Source organism: Brassica napus, chromosome A9 (assembly GCF_020379485.1).
Source record: "Brassica napus cultivar Da-Ae chromosome A9, Da-Ae, whole genome shotgun sequence".
In the NCBI taxonomy this organism is placed as follows: domain Eukaryota; kingdom Viridiplantae; phylum Streptophyta; class Magnoliopsida; order Brassicales; family Brassicaceae; genus Brassica; species Brassica napus.
Genome location: NC_063442.1, coordinates 29,218,027 through 29,238,861, shown reverse-complemented (window position 1 = coordinate 29,238,861; position 20,835 = coordinate 29,218,027). Strand labels below are relative to the sequence as shown.

Sequence of the window (20,835 nt, the reverse complement as noted above, 5' to 3'; positions counted from 1 at the left end):
AGAGAGGAGAGAGATCTCTCTCTCTCTCTCTTGTCCCCGTGACAGAGCCAGGCACGGGAGAGAGAGAGAGAGATCCGGCATGGCAGAGAGGAGAGAGGAGACCGGTGGTGGCTCTCGCCTTCTCTAGAGCGAGGCATGTGAGAGAGAGAGAGAGATCCGGCATGGCAGAGAGGAGAGAGGAGACCGGTGGTGTTTCTCGCGTTCTCTAGAGCGAGGCACGGGATAGATCTCGAGAGAGAGAGAGATCCGGCATGGCAGAGAGGAGAGAGGAGACCAGTGAAATCGGATAAGGGGAAAAAACAAAAAAAACGTAACCAATTAAGCGCCGACACGTGGCGACATATGCCCACCCTTAAAGAAGGACGTGGCTGCAGGAGGTGGGAGAAAGCTCTCCTTTATTATTATAGATTTGACCATTAGATATTACATGGATTCAAGTTGGGTATTTGCCCATCACAATCGCTTCCTAAAGGGTATCGATTTGTACAATATTCAATCTCTTCCTAAAGGGTATCGATTTGTAAAATATTCAATTACACTTGGACACCATAAGAATCAATAATACCCAAAACCACTGTTCTTGAATAAGTCTAGGATACCAACTAGCCATATTTCAGCAACAAATTAAGAATATAACAATGATTTTGACATTATTAGATCTCATAGTATTTGTGCAACCACCTGCTCTATAAATGTTGTCTCCTGCTTGGAAACACACACGTTGTCATGCTATAATAAGATTACACAGGCGGTTCACTCCGCACCCATAGATAAAAGGAGAAACTCATACTTGAAAACCTTCCTTTACGGTGGTGTCTAGTTGGCGGGTTGGATGGGAAACGGGACGTCTCCACCTTTTAGGGTCCCAGAGTATAGTGCTGTTGAAAGCAAATCCGGACATATCGACATGGAACCTCCTAAGTCTTTTACTCTTCTCATTAGTGTGTCATCCAATGACTTGACTTCCGTTGCATATTGGACCCTCAAGGATGGCCTTGTTTTTGCTTGGCGCAAGCATTGCAACAGGCCACGTTCCAAATCGTCTACACAGAAGAAGAAGAAAGTATAGCAAATTAAAATGGGGGACATATATACTTTAGAAGAAGTTAGGCTTTGGTTATGATGCCGTCAGAATTGACAAGCATGGAAAGAAGGGAATGGTCAGAAGACCAAGACCAAGACCAGGACAAAGAGAAGTTCAACAAGAAGACCCTAATCAATGACAAGAAATGAACAAATCTCTCAAACAAAATGTAGACTGAGCACTTGGAAGAGTAAGCAGCAAAGCATAGAAAGTAAACAGTCCAGGTTTTGTGCATAATACACTTCAAATTCATATATGTTTCAACAACAGAGTCATACGAGTATGCTACCAACGACACTAGAGAATCACAAAGTGAAGACAAAAGAGTTCTCCTCAACGAACGCTTCAAAATTCAATCAATCTCTCAGAAGAATCCAACAATCTAACCATATCCTCATCCATTACCACAATTCAAAAGCAAAGCAAAGTTCCACTCTTTTTTATTTAACTCACATGATCTGTCTCAAGCTCTGAAACAGCTCAAGCGAGTACAAATTGTCATCATCCGCAAAGTAAAGAACCCCATCGAGCTTATGCAATTCTATATGTTCCAAAGCAGTGTTCCTCTGGTGAACTCCACTGTCCTTTAAACTCGCCATGTTCCTCTTGCAAACCAAGTGTCTATACCCCCGCCTTTCTCAGAATCTCCGAGGTCTCAAACGACGCCGCATTGCCCTCCACCACTATCCAAAAGCACAGGAGACTCCACCAGCCTCAGAGTGTGAGCAATTTTGTTCAAGTAATACGCCTGCATCGCTCGATTGTACGTTGGTGTCACCACAATGATGAGCTTCCTCGGCACAAACTCCATCTCCTCCTCCTTCTTCTCAATCTCCACGAAACTTACTCCATCTACGGCTACCTCTTCCCGTTGCGGTTTGAAGGAGAGGACGAGAGGGAGCATGGGGAGAGAGTTCGCCGGATTGAAGGCATCTCGGATTACGTTGAACCCCTCACTCACTCACATGCTCCAAATCAGATTATAAGAGCACCCATTCGTATGATGATTTTAAGCTCGACTCGGTCTTCGTTCGTTCAGCTCTAGGCTCTCTAGCTCGCCGAGATCTGAACGTTAATCGGGTTCGTGGACACGTGGCTATAATATGGCTCGGAGAGGACAGGAGCAGTCTGTTAAACATTGGATTGGAGTAATAATTTGGGTGATGATGTCATCATTAACTCCTATGATATGTTTCTAGTACGTATGCGAGAGAGTTCGAAGAAGATACATATTCTGGTTTGTGTCGGATCTTTGAATTTTTTAAATTTTTTGTTCAGTTTTGTAATTTTCATTTGATTTTTTTTTTGTAATAGTTTTATTGGATTCTGCTTATAACATTTTGGGTTTGTATAGATTTTATTAATTTAAGTAAGATTTATTATGAATCTAAACTCATTTCTAAAATATCCGTAAATTAAAATCAATAAAATAACACTAACTAATATAATTTAAAAAACTTAAAATTTTTATATATGACTAAATACTAAAAATAAGCATTAGACTAAATATTTAATCTAATCTATTAAAACACAAATACAATTAATATTTAGTCCTCACTTTTTCTAAATATTTACAAAAAATGCCACTAGTCTTATTTTTTATTTAACAACATTAAATAACCAACATTAAAACATAAATCAATTGAGATATTCAAACAAAATCTCGAATCTCTTTAAAATAAGCATGAAATATTTCATTCTTATACAAAACATCAGTTTTCATTGCTTTATATTCCACATATCGATTTATACATACATATATCAATTATAAAATGCTAAATATACAAAAATAATAAGAAAGTAAACCACATTCTTCATAAGCTATTTTATTGTTATCAATCTATTTCTCTGTTCTTAATTACCAAATATGATAAACTATTAAAATTAAAAAGAACGATTTTCAATTACTTAAAATGCTTATATTTCTTTTTTTAAACGTGTAAATCACGCTTGGTTAATGTTTTGTTAAGTTTTCTTCTTAACCTACACTAGATTTTTAACCGCGCTACGCGCGGTTTATATTTCGTATTGTTTTTTGCATTTATTTTTAAAAATTCATTAACTTTATGCAATTTTATTTATTGAACTCAATTGTTTTGTCCTACAATTTTACGTGTTACTTGTAATTTTAAATTTTATAACTTTGCATATTTATCTATTCCTTTAAAATAGTGGTCTATTATTTGAACATATTATTCCATATACTATGTGGGTATTTACACGCGAATGATATGGTATAATTTGGTAAAACTTTTCATTTTTGTATGTATATTTTTGCATTCTAGATTGTATTTAGTATATATTTAGGATATATTCATGTATGACACATTTAAACCAAATGTTTTTTACTATGTTCTGCATATATTTTGTAGTACAGAGTTTTCTATTTTTATTTTTTATTTCTGAAAATGGCGTAAGTTTTTATTTTTAGTTTCTCAAATATATCATGGATTATGTGTTGTAAAATAGGTTTCCATCATACGAAACCAAAAAAGAATAACATGATTAACACAATAAAGATGAGAATGTAGTGTATGGTTATTTTATTTCGTTTTGTAAACTAAATATTACATCTAAAATTTAGCAGGATTTCAAATTATAAGAAGTGATACCTTTGGCTAAGATTCAGCGAAAGAGTTATAAAGAAAAACAACAGAAGGTGAAACATCATCGTCTCTCATCTTGCAAGGATCAACGAAGAGAATTAAGTTTTAAAAAATAGAGGTTCTTAAATGTAGGATAACAACAATTTCAGAGACTTCAATAAGAACAATGAAGATGAAGTGTTTTATTGGATTCAATAAATAGTAGGGGTGGACACTTCGGTTATTTTCTCGGTTCGGTTTGGTTAGTTCGGTTCTAGTATTTTTCGAATTGAAATAAACCATAGTTAGTTTGGTTCGGTTCGGTTCGGTTTGTGTTCATTTGATTTATATTCGGTTCGGTTTAATTTATTTTTTGGATCAGTTTATTTAGGTTCTTCTTAGTTAGGTTCTTCTTAGTTTAATTTTTTAAGAGAAATCTTATATATTAAAACAGAAGTCACAATTTTGATTCATGTGTGATTTTTTTTTAAAAAATGTACCTAATGGACCTATTCATAGAAAGTCATGTTACATCTAATCTCTAATCTTATCATTTAAATTTTAGGCATACCAGAAATTTTTATTGGGCTATGAATAATTGGATTTAAAAAATAGATGATCTATTGGATTTATGGATAGTATAAATTAAATATATATAATTTAATATTGTAATGTTATACCTCCATATGTTAATTATTTAAATATTTGTCGATGTTAACTTTTAAAATTATAAATATTCTTTTTAAATAACAAAAATCATATTATCTAACAATGATTAATATTTACTACATTAAACCAATGTTTAATTATTTACTCGATAATATAAATCTATGAAGCGAAAAATAATTTTTTTAAAAAACTTTCTAAATTTGTGAAATGTTACAATATTTTTGAATATGATAATAAAATAATATTTTACTAATCTTTATATATATAGTTACAATTTTAATAATGAAATAATAATCCAAAATATATACATAGAAAAAGATACAAATACATGTGTAAGTTTGAAAATATATATTCAATGAAAAAAATACCGTAAACGTATTATGTTTTAAAAATTGATATATACATATATATTATAATATATACTAATTTAGAATTGAAAAAAAATTATATAAAAATAATTGAAAACAAAAACCCGTGCGGTTGCACGGATCGAGATCTAGTTATGTTTTAAATCATAAATTACGTAAACATAAACTATGTGAACTAAACTCAATATAAAAGTGAAAAAAAACATTTAAAAAGTCACAAAAATATATAAGAATTAAAAAAAATGAAAGCTAACTAAAAAAAACTAACATCATTAGTAATGTCTCTTATATCATTATTAAAAAGCTTGCAATGAATCATCTTCCATGTGACGATGTGAAAAAGAACTTTTGTTTTTAATAAAATTTTCTTTAGATTTTAGGTTTTAGGTTTATATTTAACATTCATGTTTACATTTATATAAGAATATAAAGATAAATACTTTTCTATTTTTTTAAATCAAATATTTAATGAAAACATATTTGGTTAGAAGAATATATGTTAATAAATGAAAGTTGAAAATATGTGGTATGGTATTAAAATTTTGGTATATTGGTATTACTAATATTTTTAATTTAAATAATTACAAAAATACATCGGTTTTTTGGTTCGGTTCGGTTTAAAACCAAACCATTCGGGTTAGAAAAATCTTCAACCAAATGGTTGAAATAGACTTCGGTTCGGTTTGAATCGGTTTCGGTACGGTTGGTTTGGTTTAACTCAGTTTGGTTCGGTTTTTTTGTCCACCCCTAATAAATAGTGACATGACAAAAAAATCTTGTCAATAAATAGTGACACGGCAAAAAAATCATAATTTATTGGCTGATTTAATTTGCTGAGGTGGATAGGCTCAATGAAGATTATACTCCCCTTTTAATAGAGTAAGATATCAAAAACTATAGAATCCATTTTTAAGATAAACAAATTCATTAAAAAAAACAAAATTCAAAAATACCTATAAATCCAAAGATTAGCATATCATCCAAAACGATCATAAATGATGGGCATGACACAAATGACTATTATTTTGCTTACAGTCAGTATGTGTTGTAGTGGTACATATAGTTGTAAGTAAAATTTGATGATAAAAAAATGTAAGAAAGTTATGTTCTTAACATATATTTGTAAAATTAATATGCTTAAAATTAAAATGTAAGTGTAAATGAAATAATCATTTTAGATGTATAACATAAACTAATTAATAAATATGATACTGTTATAAATTTATTTAATTTTATGTTGGGTCAATTCAAAATATAATATAATTTAATAATAGATTAATTAAAAAGACTTATATAACTATATGTTTATTTAAAATCTTAAATTAATAATTCTTATCTTTAAATTTTATAAATTTACATAAGTATTACCAAAAATTTGTGTTTATATCTTTTAACATCAAATTCATTTTAGCTTTTTATGTTTTTCTTTATATTTAAATGTTCTATTATATTCTCGGATCACATACATAATTAGGTGTATAAGATATTGATACAACAATAAATAGCAAAGAATTTAATATAAGTAAATGCTTGAGTTTTATTACTATTGTTATTTTATTTTGGATTTGTTTTTATAATAATTTTTATTATGTGGATTTCATGTAGAATTTTATAGTTTTCTATTTTGAAATTTGTTTAGTAATTAAAAAATAACGGTTAATTTTAAAGTATAATATCTGAATTATGTGTTGTAAATTTTTCTTTTTGTTATACTCAAGTGATTTAAAATTTGTTTATATTTTTTAAAAAGGTTTAGTAATTTATTTTGGTAGTTATTTTACAACTCTTAAAAATTTGTTAGTGTTATATTGTATTAAGCTACTCGCATTGTCTTACTTAAAGTCGCTCATATTTAAACTATTTTATTTTGTATGTTCTCTAACAATATCAGTTCATATGTAAATCATGAATTTTACATACGTAAAATTTGTTAGTGTTATATTGTATTAATCTACTCGCATTATCATACGTAAAGTCTCTCAGATTCGAACTATTTTATTTTGTATATTCTCTAACAATATCAGTTCATATGTAAATCATGAATTTTTGTATATCTTGACGACAGTTTGGCATGTACTCAAAGACTAATAATAACTCATGTTCTCTTATAGAGTACACGAAAAGTGAAACCACACTTCGGTGTTTTAGACTCCTTACGCAAACTATCTCAGCAATAAATTTATTGAAAGCTGCTGCATCTTTCACTCTTCAAAAAATCATGACATATGAAGATAACCAAGTTTTTCATTTCTGTAAAACCAAATTTCCGCTCGCACAATCTATGCTTATCACATTTCTCTATTTGCAAAACAGAGTGTAGTTTAACGTTTAAATAATTTCAAATAAATACAATAAAGTAATCCCAAATGAAGTTTTGTAAAAATATTATGAAACAAACAAACAAATATAAATTGATATTATGATTTACGACATGTGATTACTCTAAATACTAAAACTACGTATATAATTTTAAAAACTAAGTAATTTTTAACTTGGAGAAAAATGGAATATCAGAGAAGGAATGAATAAAATAAGATCTAGTCCAGTAAAAGTTATATATAAGATAAGTGTTTTAACAAATACAAAGAAAATATGGTTGAGCTTTTTTGAAAACCATGGCTTAACTTTAAGTTTTTGTTGTACATTTGTAAAGAGAAACAAAATTTATTCCAATTAAGAGAATAACTAGGTGATTTTCCCGTGCTCATGCACGGATATAAATGTTTTTGAAGTAAATATACTATAATAATTAATTACTATTTACTTTTAATTTTAAATTAATTTATAATTTGTATGCATCATTTATATTTATAATATTATATTACTTTAATAATACATATGATTTTATATATGTTATATTTAATCGGTTTTGTTGTTTTTACAGTCAATTTAGTTATAATTTGCGTAATTTGGAATGCATCTCTGAATTCAACTATAATATTTTTTATTCTAAATATATTAAAATTTTGATTAATTTCTTATTTGCATTTAGGTGGTTATTGTCTTAAATATATAAATATATTTTATGAATATTATGTATAACTTCAAATATTTTGTGCTTGGACTAAAAAAAATAAAATAAACTAAAGTGTATGATTCCATTTTACATAAATTAATATAATGATAATATTCTGAAGTCTCATGCATATATATATAAATTTTAGAAAAGAACTAAATTGTAACAGTTGTTTAATATTTTATTTTCATTTTAATATGTTTTGAGTTGTTCTATGATTTATATTTATAAAATAAATTACTATTCTTATAAAATTATATATTCTTATTTTAGTTAAATCTATAATTTTATATATAAGTTAGATTAGTCGAATCACTCATGTTGTGAGTATATTGATTTATTGTTATTCTTTCAAATTCAAATGATATATTTTTATTTTTATTATAATCAAGTCAAATCAAATCAATTTTATTTATCGTTTACACATGCATGTATTTTCATAATATTTATCAAATTATATATTGATGTTTTTAAAAATAAATTATAAAAGAAAGTGATGCTCAATAGGAAGTTACATACATAAGTAGGTGATACATTTCTAGAAGCTCATGAACACATATTAATATTTATAATAATTAAAATATTCTATAAATTCTAAATAACTTTATGCTTTTAATTTATTGAATGGAAACTAAAATTTAATTAAATTAATATTAAAAATGAGAATTCATATTTGCTTTGGTATTTTGATTATAGTTATATTAAGTTCCACAAACATAAAATTTAAAAGAAAATTTAATATTAAGAAAACAAATAACTTTAATAATGATAAATTATAATATATCTATTTTACAACTATTTGATTTTTTTTTGTTTTCAATATCTCTTAAAAATAACAGTACACAAAATTGTAATTTTATTTGAAAATAATATTATATAAGTAAAATATAATTTATCGATATTGTTTTTGATGTAATTGGAAGCTATTATAGTCAACAAAATATATGAAAAATATATAAATAATACTAATTATAAACTATTTTTAGTCAATTAAACATATATCAATTTATGTTTCTCAATTATTTTGTGTAATCTTCTAAGAAAATAGTTAGATATTTAAAAATACTTCTATTATTTTGAATTTTTTTTTTGTATTGTTTAAAATTATGTTCTGAAAGAAATGTTATTTCTTTTTCTAATATCAAGATTATCTGTGTAAATTTTTTTAATAAAATCACATTATATACAAATTTATGTTTTTCATCTAAAAAAATATAGATATAAATAAAGTATTTTATTACTTCAAAACTATATTTTGTTTATTTAAAAATATTTTTTAAATGTAATATTACTATTTTGTGAACTTTCCTTTTTTCGAAATCATATTATATATACATATATTTTCGTTTTCAATTTTTTTTAACTTTATAAAAAAATTCCTTTTTTTATTATATGTATATGTTTTGGAAATTTTTTAAAAGGAAACTAAGTAAAAAAAATAATAGTGTTTAATATTTTTAATTCATTAAGGGTATCAGTGTAATCAACCATCGTGAGAGTTAATATGGGAGCGACACATAGGAAACTGACTTCTCAAATAATATTATAGAGATAGCTGTAAACATATATATCCTTTAGTTTTACATCAAATAAACGTAAGCTATAATTGTTTAGAGTTTTATTGAATATGCACGGTTCTAGGATAAAGGAGTCTTCTCTACTACAAATCGTTACTCGTTCTACCAGTCATAGTCACCATCTCTACTACAGATTAGTATAGAAATCTAAACATAAATCGATATGCAGATTTTTAAAATCACATAGATTACCGTAGAGATCACCCCTGAGCCTCATGTTAGCTTGGAAATCCACATGTGTGTGGAACCTGAACCTGTCTGGGGGAAAAGAGACAGAGCCGGGGATGTGGTAGTCGTCAAGGGAGAGAGAACAGATTCGGTGAGGAATGAAACTGTCAAACTCGGATCAGCAACGCGATAAATCTCCTTGCTTTTGGTAGCAGAAAAATTCTCATAGGATCCTCCAGTATCTCGTTTTACTCTCTGCAATGGACTAAGGCTCACGCTGTTACTTCTATCCCCTGTAGGAAGCATAAGTACGATGTCATCATATCGATAAACAAAAGAAGCTAACTTCCCAGCGTATTCATTTTCACTAAGATGTTGAATATCTTCCTTGGAATTCCATATTAAAACATGTTTTCCACCTGAACTACTCTTTTTCACTCACCTGTAGTGCGGCGAAATATAATTGAATATCTAAAAAGATAATTTGCAGAGAGATTTGTAGGAAAAAAAAGGAAAGATTAAATAGGCTTCAATTCAAGTAAGAGAAAACTTATTATCAAAAGGATCATTACGCACTAAACTGAGCTAGTCTCATGATCTTTCCTAAATTGGAGCATCTTCTAGGTTTGGCTAACCAGTATTAGGACATAGAGTGAGAGTAGAAGAAGGAAACTTACGTAAATTCATAAGCCTTGTTGTTATTCAGGGAAACCAAGCTCCACTTTAGGGAAAATAGCTGTTTTTTCTACGAAGAAACCTGCGGGACTGGAAGGATTTGTTCAATGGGTACAACAACTTTCTTTGCATATACTCCTCCAGAAAGAAGAGCACAGACCTGAGACAAATAGAGCAGTGTCATAAAGTTTAAGACTTTAATCTAAAGCCTACATAGAGGATTTGAAGGCAATCCAACATAGACTGGACAAAGCTTTTTAATCAACAGTTAAACAGATGAAAAAGATTGCAAGCAAAAACTTCTCCAATACAATCTCAGTTGTTTTATCAGTGTATACTAAGTCAATAAGAACATGAAATGAGCACCGAGCAGCATATTCACACCAATCCTATAATCAATCTCACATATATCAAAGGAACTGAACACAGGCTGAGTATTATAACTCCTAACCACAATCTTGTAAATTTAGTAATCTCTACCTGGTTTCCGGCGAGTGATAGACATGATGATGGATTCGATGGTTCTGGAGCATTGGAGACCAATGGCAAACGATAAATCAGTTCGTCTCAGAGCACGTCCTTGAACTATAATAAGAACATCATCTTCTGGGTCTTCCACTTCTCGGACTCGAGATCACGATCGCCTTCATTCTCTGTCAATGAAAACGATCGCCTTCATTCTCTGTCAATGAAAACCAAAGCAAGGGCTTTGAAAGCACTTTATAAAGCCAGATGACGATTAAAAGAGCAAAAGACAACATTCTTCATAACTGAAACTCACCAGAGAGAAAATTATATTGACGATTTTGTTTGCCATCAATTGCTGGGATTATTTGGTTTCTGCGGATGTGGTGAAGGGGAGTAGCTAAAAGCAGAAGGATATATAAGGTATACAGATGAAGGAATAGAAAGAGTTTCGTGATGTTAGATTGCTGCCGTAAAGAATGTGGTTTTGTGACTGATTATTAATGGGATTTATGATATTAGAGAAGAGAAACCGAAGGGATGATAACAGTACGCTCAAGTGAGAATCAGGAAGACGGAGCATTTGTGTAATAGGAAAGCTGGGCTCTCGCAAAAAGCCTGTTTGTGATTGAGATTTTTTTTTTAACTCTACGAAAACTGTTTTGACGTGGCAAAATAACTCTTTTTTATTGGTTGATTTTTTTTGCCTACGTAGATGGCTAACTTCCCAGCGTATTCATTTTCACTAAGATGTTGAATATCTTCCTTGGAATTCCATATTAAAACATGTTTTCCACCTGAACTACTCTTTTTCACTCACCTGTAGTGCGGCGAAATATAATTGAATATCTAAAAAGATAATTTGCAGAGAGATTTGTAGGAAAAAAAAGGAAAGATTAAATAGGCTTCAATTCAAGTAAGAGAAAACTTATTATCAAAAGGATCATTACGCACTAAACTGAGCTAGTCTCATGATCTTTCCTAAATTGGAGCATCTTCTAGGTTTGGCTAACCAGTATTAGGACATAGAGTGAGAGTAGAAGAAGGAAACTTACGTAAATTCATAAGCCTTGTTGTTATTCAGGGAAACCAAGCTCCACTTTAGGGAAAATAGCTGTTTTTTCTACGAAGAAACCTGCGGGACTGGAAGGATTTGTTCAATGGGTACAACAACTTTCTTTGCATATACTCCTCCAGAAAGAAGAGCACAGACCTGAGACAAATAGAGCAGTGTCATAAAGTTTAAGACTTTAATCTAAAGCCTACATAGAGGATTTGAAGGCAATCCAACATAGACTGGACAAAGCTTTTTAATCAACAGTTAAACAGATGAAAAAGATTGCAAGCAAAAACTTCTCCAATACAATCTCAGTTGTTTTATCAGTGTATACTAAGTCAATAAGAACATGAAATGAGCACCGAGCAGCATATTCACACCAATCCTATAATCAATCTCACATATATCAAAGGAACTGAACACAGGCTGAGTATTATAACTCCTAACCACAATCTTGTAAATTTAGTAATCTCTACCTGGTTTCCGGCGAGTGATAGACATGATGATGGATTCGATGGTTCTGGAGCATTGGAGACCAATGGCAAACGATAAATCAGTTCGTCTCAGAGCACGTCCTTGAACTATAATAAGAACATCATCTTCTGGGTCTTCCACTTCTCGGACTCGAGATCACGATCGCCTTCATTCTCTGTCAATGAAAACGATCGCCTTCATTCTCTGTCAATGAAAACCAAAGCAAGGGCTTTGAAAGCACTTTATAAAGCCAGATGACGATTAAAAGAGCAAAAGACAACATTCTTCATAACTGAAACTCACCAGAGAGAAAATTATATTGACGATTTTGTTTGCCATCAATTGCTGGGATTATTTGGTTTCTGCGGATGTGGTGAAGGGGAGTAGCTAAAAGCAGAAGGATATATAAGGTATACAGATGAAGGAATAGAAAGAGTTTCGTGATGTTAGATTGCTGCCGTAAAGAATGTGGTTTTGTGACTGATTATTAATGGGATTTATGATATTAGAGAAGAGAAACCGAAGGGATGATAACAGTACGCTCAAGTGAGAATCAGGAAGACGGAGCATTTGTGTAATAGGAAAGCTGGGCTCTCGCAAAAAGCCTGTTTGTGATTGAGATTTTTTTTTTAACTCTACGAAAACTGTTTTGACGTGGCAAAATAACTCTTTTTTATTGGTTGATTTTTTTTGCCTACGTAGATGGCTTAGCTGATCAGCATATTTCCCTTTTAGTATAGTTTAGATACTAAGACTAACAAAGCACATTAGATTCATATATGTAGCTTCAAAGCATATTAAAATTCACATAACAACTAAATATGTCTGCCTAAACAATTTTTACTTTTTTCAAAAATGTCAAACCTCTTAAACCCACACAGTAAATTCAAGTAAAAATGCTTCATTTGTGGAAATAGTTACTCTATCATTTCAATGTTAAACCAACAAGATAAATATATATATATATAAAAATAATTTAAACAATTTACATTTCAAAATAATTAATAAAATTTCTGCATATAAACTATAAAACATACTAATCATTGAGAAAATATTGGAAAGAATAAAAAATAGTTACCAAAAATTATGTATGATAAATTTTTAACAAGGTAAAAGATTTAAAAAAAACACCTATGCAGATGCACGGATCAATATCTAGTTATTTATTTAAGTTATGAACATTCATTTTGAAATCAAATTTTGATTTGGATCTATAGCTATTTTCATATACTTCTTTGATTTAGATAATATCTTAAGTCAAAACTATTTTATTGTAAAATCCGGTTGGATGCTTTTATTGATCAAATCAGATTTGGATTCAATTCAGATTTTGAGTTTAATTACAAATGTCTTGACCTAGTTCAAAGTTCAAACCCACATATACTCCAATGAATTATGGTGAATAACTAAGGAAAAAGGACAAAAACTAATGTATTTTTTTTTAGTTTTAATATTTTAAAATGGTATTTAGGGATGAACCTAAGTTTTGTTCGTATTGAATCCCATTATCAATTATTGGTAAATATAAATCTAAACCCATTATTATCTTAAGTAGCAACGAAGTGGTGTAGCTGGAAAATTTCATAATGAAAATTTACCAATGATTGAGTCCTGACATACTTTGGGACCATTGTATCTAATCTTCTCAAAGTATTAGCAAGTCATCAAAAAGTGTTCCAATCACCACCATTAAACAATGTTTTGATACATCCTGCCTAACAATCCATGACTGAGGTATTGCACCAAAGGTCCCACAAAAGAATCCAATTTCTTCTCCGACCACTAGATTGTTATGGGTGCTGATTAGTTAAACTTCCGGCCCATATTCCGGTTCCCACCACCACGACTAAAGATATTCTGGTGAATCCTTCCGGCTTTTCAAAATCCCATCCATCACGTAGACTATTAACACATGACTCAGTCAAATAAACATTGTTTTTCTGTGCATTCTTTCAAATAGTTTAGGGGTTGTATGTATATTGTCATGAGGGCAAGGCCGAAACCCTCGGTTCTAGAATATGAATTCCACAAAAAACTAAGTTATTATTTGTTTGACCAGACGACATACTGGATACTGTTTTACGCCTCATTTGAAAATCTGAAGCTGAACTATTTGTGGATACTGTTCTTCTGGATGATTAGTTGTGATTCGGCCCAAACACCCGATCAATAATTTATTTTATATATTTACTCTACATATATTTACTACTCTATAAAATCTTTAGATTGTAAATTTGTATAGTTTAAAATAGCATCTATATATTTGAGGGCAGACGCTGCATGTCTAAGAGGATTCCAAGTAATACCACTACTTATCTTTCCAATTCACATATCTTGCTTCTTAGTTTCCATTTCCACCATCTCTATCTCTCTTTCTCTCTCAAAAGACAAACAAGAAAAAAAGTGGAAGATGCAAGAACTTCCAGATTGCTTGTACGAGGGAAAGCAACCAACCTTAATCACTCCATCTTCTCCCACGCCAAATCACACTCTCTACCTTTCCAACCTCGACGACCATCATTTTCTCAGATTCTCTATCAAGTACCTCTACCTTTTCCAAAAGTCTCCCTCCTCTCTAGCCCTCAAAGATTCTCTATCTAGGGTTCTAGTCGATTACTACCCGTTCGCTGGTCGGATCAAGGTCTCCGCTGACAAGACCAAGCTCGAGGTTGACTGTAATGGGGAGGGGGCAGTTTTCGCAGAAGCGTCCATGGATATAACTCGTCAAGAGTTTCTTGAAATTTCACGCAAACCAAAAAGCTCTTGGAGGAAGCTCTTGTTTAAGGTTCAAGCTACAGGTTTCTTGGATATCCCTCCTCTTATCATACAGGTTCCTTTTCCTTCTTTTATCTTCGTATTTCAATTATTTTTTTTTTCTTGCTTTAAACTTGATTTCGATATCAAAATCATGCATAACTTAAAACGTTTCCATACATATTATTTGATACTTTGTAAATAGACCATTTATTCCTTTTTGATGGGTATAATTGTATAAACATAGCTCGAATAATTTAGATGCCATAAAGTTGGATGGATCAGTTAGTAAGACAAAACAAAAAATTCAGATGTATATGATCCTTGACTCCTAAATTGATTCGGCTACTTTATTCTTTTCAAATAAGAAATGCATATTTTTTAGGCTGTGCAATGCATTTGATGTCTGAATGATATAAAGTCTTTTCCTACCACATTTTTCCTTAAAATATGTGAACTTTAATAATTAGATTTGATAAATGTCATCAGAATAATAATAATATATCAAAAAGGAGATCTGATGGATAAAAAAAAGAAGGGCACATAGAGAATAACATGTCGATCTATCTATGGTTCTATATTACTCTTTTTCGTTTCTTGGTAACAAAGAAGATCAGAACTTCTTTTACTTGCCTAGTTTATTTTACAAGTGTGTTCAACTGATGCTATGACTTGTATTTCAAATACGTTATACGAATTTGTAATGTTTTGATATATATTAAGTTAATCTAGTGACTAAAACTCTTAAATCACTTAATAAATGTTTAAGAGGTCATAATTCGATATTTTAATTTAGCAGGGGATGAACTTGTATTGTTTTTTTTTTTATATTAAACTACGGGTATTCCGAACCTATTGAAAATCCCAGACCAATCTTCAGACTTTTCTCTAGATATTCAAATGATGTCCAAATTATAACATCATATCTGTATGACAACACATATTTAGTATCGTGTAGTTGATTCGAACCTAGTCGATTTCTCAAAGTTTGTCTACTAGTAGACCACCTATGGGTTTAGCTCTTAAACTATTATTTGAATTCAATGCAATAGAAGAAAGACTAAACATAGAAAACCTTATGAATTTGTTGATGTATGACACAGGTGACGTATCTCCGTTGCGGAGGTATGATCCTCTGCACTGCGATCAATCATTGCCTTTGTGACGGCATCGGCACATCCCAGTTCCTACATGCATGGGCCCATGCCAACACCACCAGTGCTCCGCTTCCCATCCAACCGTTCCACTCTCGACACATGTTAGAACCACGAGATCCACCGCATGTCACACACTCACATCCCAGTTTCACCCGGACCACCGTAAACAAAACCTCCACCTTCAACATTTGCAAGTATTTACAGTCTCAACCACTGGCTCCCACCACTCTAACCTTCACACCATCCCTTATCCTACGCTTAAAGAAAATATGCGCTCCCTCGCTAGAATGCACCACGTTCGAGGCACTAGCGGCTCACACATGGTGCTCTTGGGCTCGATCTCTCGACTTGCCGTTGACCATGGAGGTCAAACTTTTGTTCTCTGTCAATATGAGGAAAAAGCTGACTCCAGAACTTCCCCAAGGGTATTATGGTAACGGATTCGTGCTAGCTTGCGCCGAGAGCAAAGTACAAGACCTAGTCAATGGTAATATTTACCACGCGGTAAAATTAATACAAGACGCGAAAGCGAGAATCACCGACGAATATGTAAGATCAACAATAGATTTACTGGAGGATAAAACTGTAAAAACAGACCTCACAAGCAGTTTGGTTATTTCACAATGGGCGAGATTGGGATTAGAGGAGTTGGATTTTGGAGAAGGGAAGCCAATGTATATGGGCTCTTTGACGAGTGACATCTACTGTTTATTTTTACCGGTGGCCGGAAACTATGATGCCATTAGGGTTCAGGTGTCGATGCCGGAGGATGTTTTGAGGAGGCTGGAGTATTACATGGTTAAGTTTCTTGACGAAAAAGGTAAGATAGAAGCTAAAACTTTTGCATAATGAAGTTAATTATTGGTTTTTGGTTAAATAAAGTTTATTTTCTTAACAGTTTCAATGATCTATCACCTATAAAGTAGTCGTGGGAGTAAAAGATAATTCAGTGGATTCTATGACGAAGAAAAAGGCGTGGACGTGTCGATTTTCAAGTGATTTAAGTTTTCTACTGTTCAGTGGAGTAGTTACTCTATATACATCTTTGTAGAAGATGAAACCATATTTGTAAAAGAGTTTAAAATACAAAAAAGAGGTTAAACAAAAAACCATGTTAGTAATATTTCTGTGAGCTAAAAGCTTAATAGATGGAAAATTTGCAACGGAGAGTGAATGTTCAAAAATGTTTAATTAATTTTGAATTCAAATTATTGAAAGTTAAACAAAAAAAGCAAGCTAGGAAGTACCGAATAATGTGAAAATAGACGTCAGCAAGTGATGTGGGTGTCCTGATTCGTGATGACAATGCTACACATTGTCAGCACCAATACAACACGACAAGCATCCAACTTTTGTGACAACTAGTGTGCAAGTTCTATAGACTATGCAGCAGTAGCTTCTGATTCTGTTCTCTGCCATACTAAGGTTCTTGTTTATGCTGAGGCCACAAATAATTTGCAAGTCCATGTTCCGCTGTTACAACTCAAGCTGCAGATTCTGAAGCTTTGAACATTGACTTTATAATCGACATAAAGGTAATCTCAACTGCTCGAACAGATACAACATTAATCGAACATGTCTAATTCTAAAAAAAGACGGAGTTTACTCTTCCAACTGCTGCAGTTGCGGCTTATGCTATCTGCTTCCCAAGCGCTTACTGATTTTTTATTGAATATTTTATTTTTGTATTTATACTGTTTAAAAAAAAAATTATTCCCGTAAACGCTAGCTGAAACTATCTTTTGAATTTATGAAGTTTAGAGCGGTTTAAAGCGGTTTGAGTGATTGTTAGAAATCACCAACAACCGCTACCAACCGCAAAAGCTGCGTTTACGGGTGGTAGCAGGGAAACCAATCATACTCTTAAACTCATCCTTTTCATGCTTAAGAGTTTCAAAACTTATTTTTTACTTTTCTTTTATTAAAACATAATCATTTCTATGGATCCAACGGTATTTTTGTAAGTTTTTAAATTAAATACACATTTTTACTATATAGTTGAAGGCACCTAAATTAATTAATACTCCCTCCCTTATACTACTGCTAAATTTGTTTATATATATTTTTTTTGTATCAACTTATACAGACTCATACAGACTCTGTAAACTAAACCGGGTGATATGTATCAATGTAGACTTTTTTCAGCCATTTTTTTTTTAAAAAACAAACAAAGCAATGTCGTTCTAAAACCCATTCTTCAGATTCTCTCCATGCAGTTACGGTAACGTGTCCAAAATCATGTGGATGAGATATAGCTTCAATGGCATCTCCACATCTGAAACAAAAATCTACCTTCTTCAACATGGAAAATTATACATTTTGTTCAAAAATATGAAAATGATAGTTCTGACTTCTGGGGATGGTAGCTGTTATTTTTCGATTACATTTATCTTAAATTTTGACCAAGGAAGTGAAAATGCTAATGGAACGTACGACAAACTCACTAATAATCACAAGAAATTATATAATATGTATCCAAAATGAAACGTTAAAGCCTCTGGTAGAAGTCGTGTTCCTAATAATATTTCACGGCTTCATCCATTCCTTCAACAGCATCTTCTTCTTCCCAGCTATAAATGTCTCCACAGTCGATCTAAACTCATCACTACTCAGATCATCCATGTCACACAACCGTCTCATGCTCCTACGAAACTCTCCCCGCACATCAAGCCTCTCTGATCTCGACCTCCTGTAAACCTGATGATCACTACTACTCTCAGTAGCGACTGGGGGCAGAAAAGTCATTTCATTCTTCCTTCTTATGGCATGAGCTGTCTCCGCCACGGAACTGACCGCCCGGACCATCTCTCGCCTCACCGGTCGAGCCTCTTCGGCGGTTAGTGTAACGGAGCTCAAGTCCGTCCCTGACTTTTCACCTGAAGTCTTTTCTTCGTTTTCTGACTCCGGCTGTTTAGAGACGACGGCGGAGGAGGAAGAATAACCACCGAGAGGAGTGGTGGTGGTTGCGGAGGATAAACCACTGAGAGTATTGGTGGTTGCGGAGGAAGAAACGTATTGAAAATACAGATCAGGTTCGGTTACTTTTTGGTGGTGGTTAGATAAGGAGAAAATAAGGGCGATGAGAACGTTCACAATGACGAATATGAATACACCACCGGTCCAGCCACCGGAAAGAATCCGCTGGAGGTACTCACCCACGGAAAGAGACGGCGTCAACCAAGAGAGGAGAAGTAACACGACGACAAGAGCTTCAATCACTGGAAGAAACTTCCAAAAGTATCTCGTTCTCTCGAACCTCCTCATGGCGTCAACTTTCTCAGCGGCAACATCTTGGGAGACAAACGAAGCCATGTTTTTTGTAATTCCAACCGGAAAAAAACTTTATGGATAATCACTTTGACTAGTCTGAACAATTAATTGAGGGTTTTATATAGAGATGCAAAGACTCTATAATTGGTTGAATTATTGAAACCAATGGATATATCATCATCATCTATTTCTTTATAGGTTGGTCGTGGAAATTTCATGACTACAAGCATTAGGTGAATAAGTACAATTCCAGAAAGAAAAAAAATGATCGCATTATTGGGGACAACTTGAATAAAGTGATTAAGTAATATACTAAAAAAAGTGAAGAATGGTTGGAACGAGTTGGCGAGTAATAAAAGAGCAGGTGAAGCTGCAGCGAACAACGACCGGGCCAATGTAAGCACGCTTGGGCAACGTACACCGCCGGACAAAACTTGACACGTGTTTGTTGGAACCATTTACTTTATTTTTATTTTGGTAATAGTGTTAAGATTACCCATATTATATTTGTTTGTACTCTTCAAACTACTACATTCATTGTACGTTTTCAAAAATAATAATAGAGTGGCTAGATTCATCATTTGATACATTTTCTTGCATTGTTTTTTTTTTTAAATAGTAGAGTATCAGCGACAGGATTTATCATAAGAGAAACTTCCTTGCATTGTTAAATAAAAGAGTTCGTCACTAGATTTTCATTTTGGAAGTAAGATTTCAGTTATGGAGGTAGAATTAGTTGCGTGTTCGATCATTGAGACGTATAAGTTTGATGCCAAAAAAGACGTATAAGTTTGGTGTCGGTTCAAAACTGTAATCTCTAAGAACAAAGCAAATCTCAAAAATGTGAATACTACATGTAAGGAAAACAATTATGGACCACTAACCATTGAGTTAAAAAAAAATGATACTAAATTAAACGGCAGCTAAATTACATAATACCATATAATTCTTGCAGCAAATTAACAGTAATAGTTGTAATACTTTTAATTCAATTACAGAGTACCGTTTCTACACTTTGTACTTATGGTATCAATATCAAGTTATATGGTTTTAAACTAAAAGAAATTGTAACAAGTAAGTAACATGATTGGTTTTGGGTTTTGAGATTATAAAGAAGCTAAGCCTAAGGTGAAAGATCGGGTGTGAAACGATCATGAGCTAAACATATATTCAAATTTTTATCAAGCCCGAGTCTAGAACTCAAAATACACAAAAAAAATTGATCCACTTTCGTGGTATCTCTCATTTTATCAATTGATCTCAATATTTACATTTTCATTTGGATTAAAACTCGATGATAAACATTATGTCCAGATTGGATTAGTTCACAAATTTTCCTAATATATAATTTCGCCGATTAGGGACAAAATGCACATTCATGCACTTTTGATGATTAGATTAAGCCTAATTTCAAGCATTAAGTGACCGGTTAAATACAGGCAGTAAGCGTGACAATGAATGGAGACAATAAATCAATGACCTTATTTTTGTTTAACTCACCGATGTAAACACCCTA

At 32.0% G+C, this 20,835-nt stretch overlaps 2 protein-coding genes, 1 long non-coding RNA gene and 1 pseudogene across 6 annotated transcripts; 1 reads left to right on the top strand and 3 right to left on the bottom strand.

Moving 5' to 3' along the window:
• Positions 1–480: 480 nt before the first annotated feature.
• Positions 481–2,374, bottom strand: LOC106367312 (annotated as a pseudogene).
• A 6,866-nt stretch (positions 2,375–9,240) lies between these two features.
• Positions 9,241–11,235, bottom strand: LOC106364664. 3 transcript variants are annotated; one of them, XR_001273267.3, is made up of 4 exons: positions 10,924–11,235; positions 10,623–10,849; positions 10,145–10,302; positions 9,241–9,760 (listed from the first exon to the last, which is right to left on the bottom strand). It is a non-coding gene; the product is annotated as an uncharacterized LOC106364664 (long non-coding RNA). The 3 variants fall into 3 exon arrangements; XR_001273268.3 differs by having other exon boundaries at positions 10,623–10,824; positions 10,924–11,231; XR_001273266.3 differs by having other exon boundaries at positions 10,623–11,229.
• Positions 11,236–14,312: 3,077 nt separating this feature from the next.
• On the top strand, positions 14,313–17,214 carry LOC106364663 (alcohol acyltransferase 9). 2 transcript variants are annotated; one of them, XM_013804191.3, is made up of 3 exons: positions 14,313–14,968; positions 15,996–16,869; positions 16,948–17,214. In XM_013804191.3, the coding sequence occupies exons 1-3, from the start codon at positions 14,549–14,551 to the stop codon at positions 16,968–16,970; spliced, it is 1,317 nt and encodes a 438-aa protein (XP_013659645.1). In that variant the 5' UTR covers positions 14,313–14,548; the 3' UTR covers positions 16,971–17,214. The 2 variants fall into 2 exon arrangements, with proteins under 2 accessions (XP_013659645.1, XP_048596092.1); XM_048740135.1 differs by lacking the exon at positions 16,948–17,214 and having other exon boundaries at positions 15,996–16,898.
• An 887-nt stretch (positions 17,215–18,101) lies between these two features.
• LOC106364662 lies at positions 18,102–19,728 on the bottom strand. The gene has a single exon (XM_013804190.2). The coding sequence runs from the start codon at positions 19,359–19,361 to the stop codon at positions 18,576–18,578; it is 786 nt and encodes a 261-aa protein (XP_013659644.1). The 5' UTR covers positions 19,362–19,728; the 3' UTR covers positions 18,102–18,575.
• Between the last annotated feature and the right edge of the window lie 1,107 nt (positions 19,729–20,835).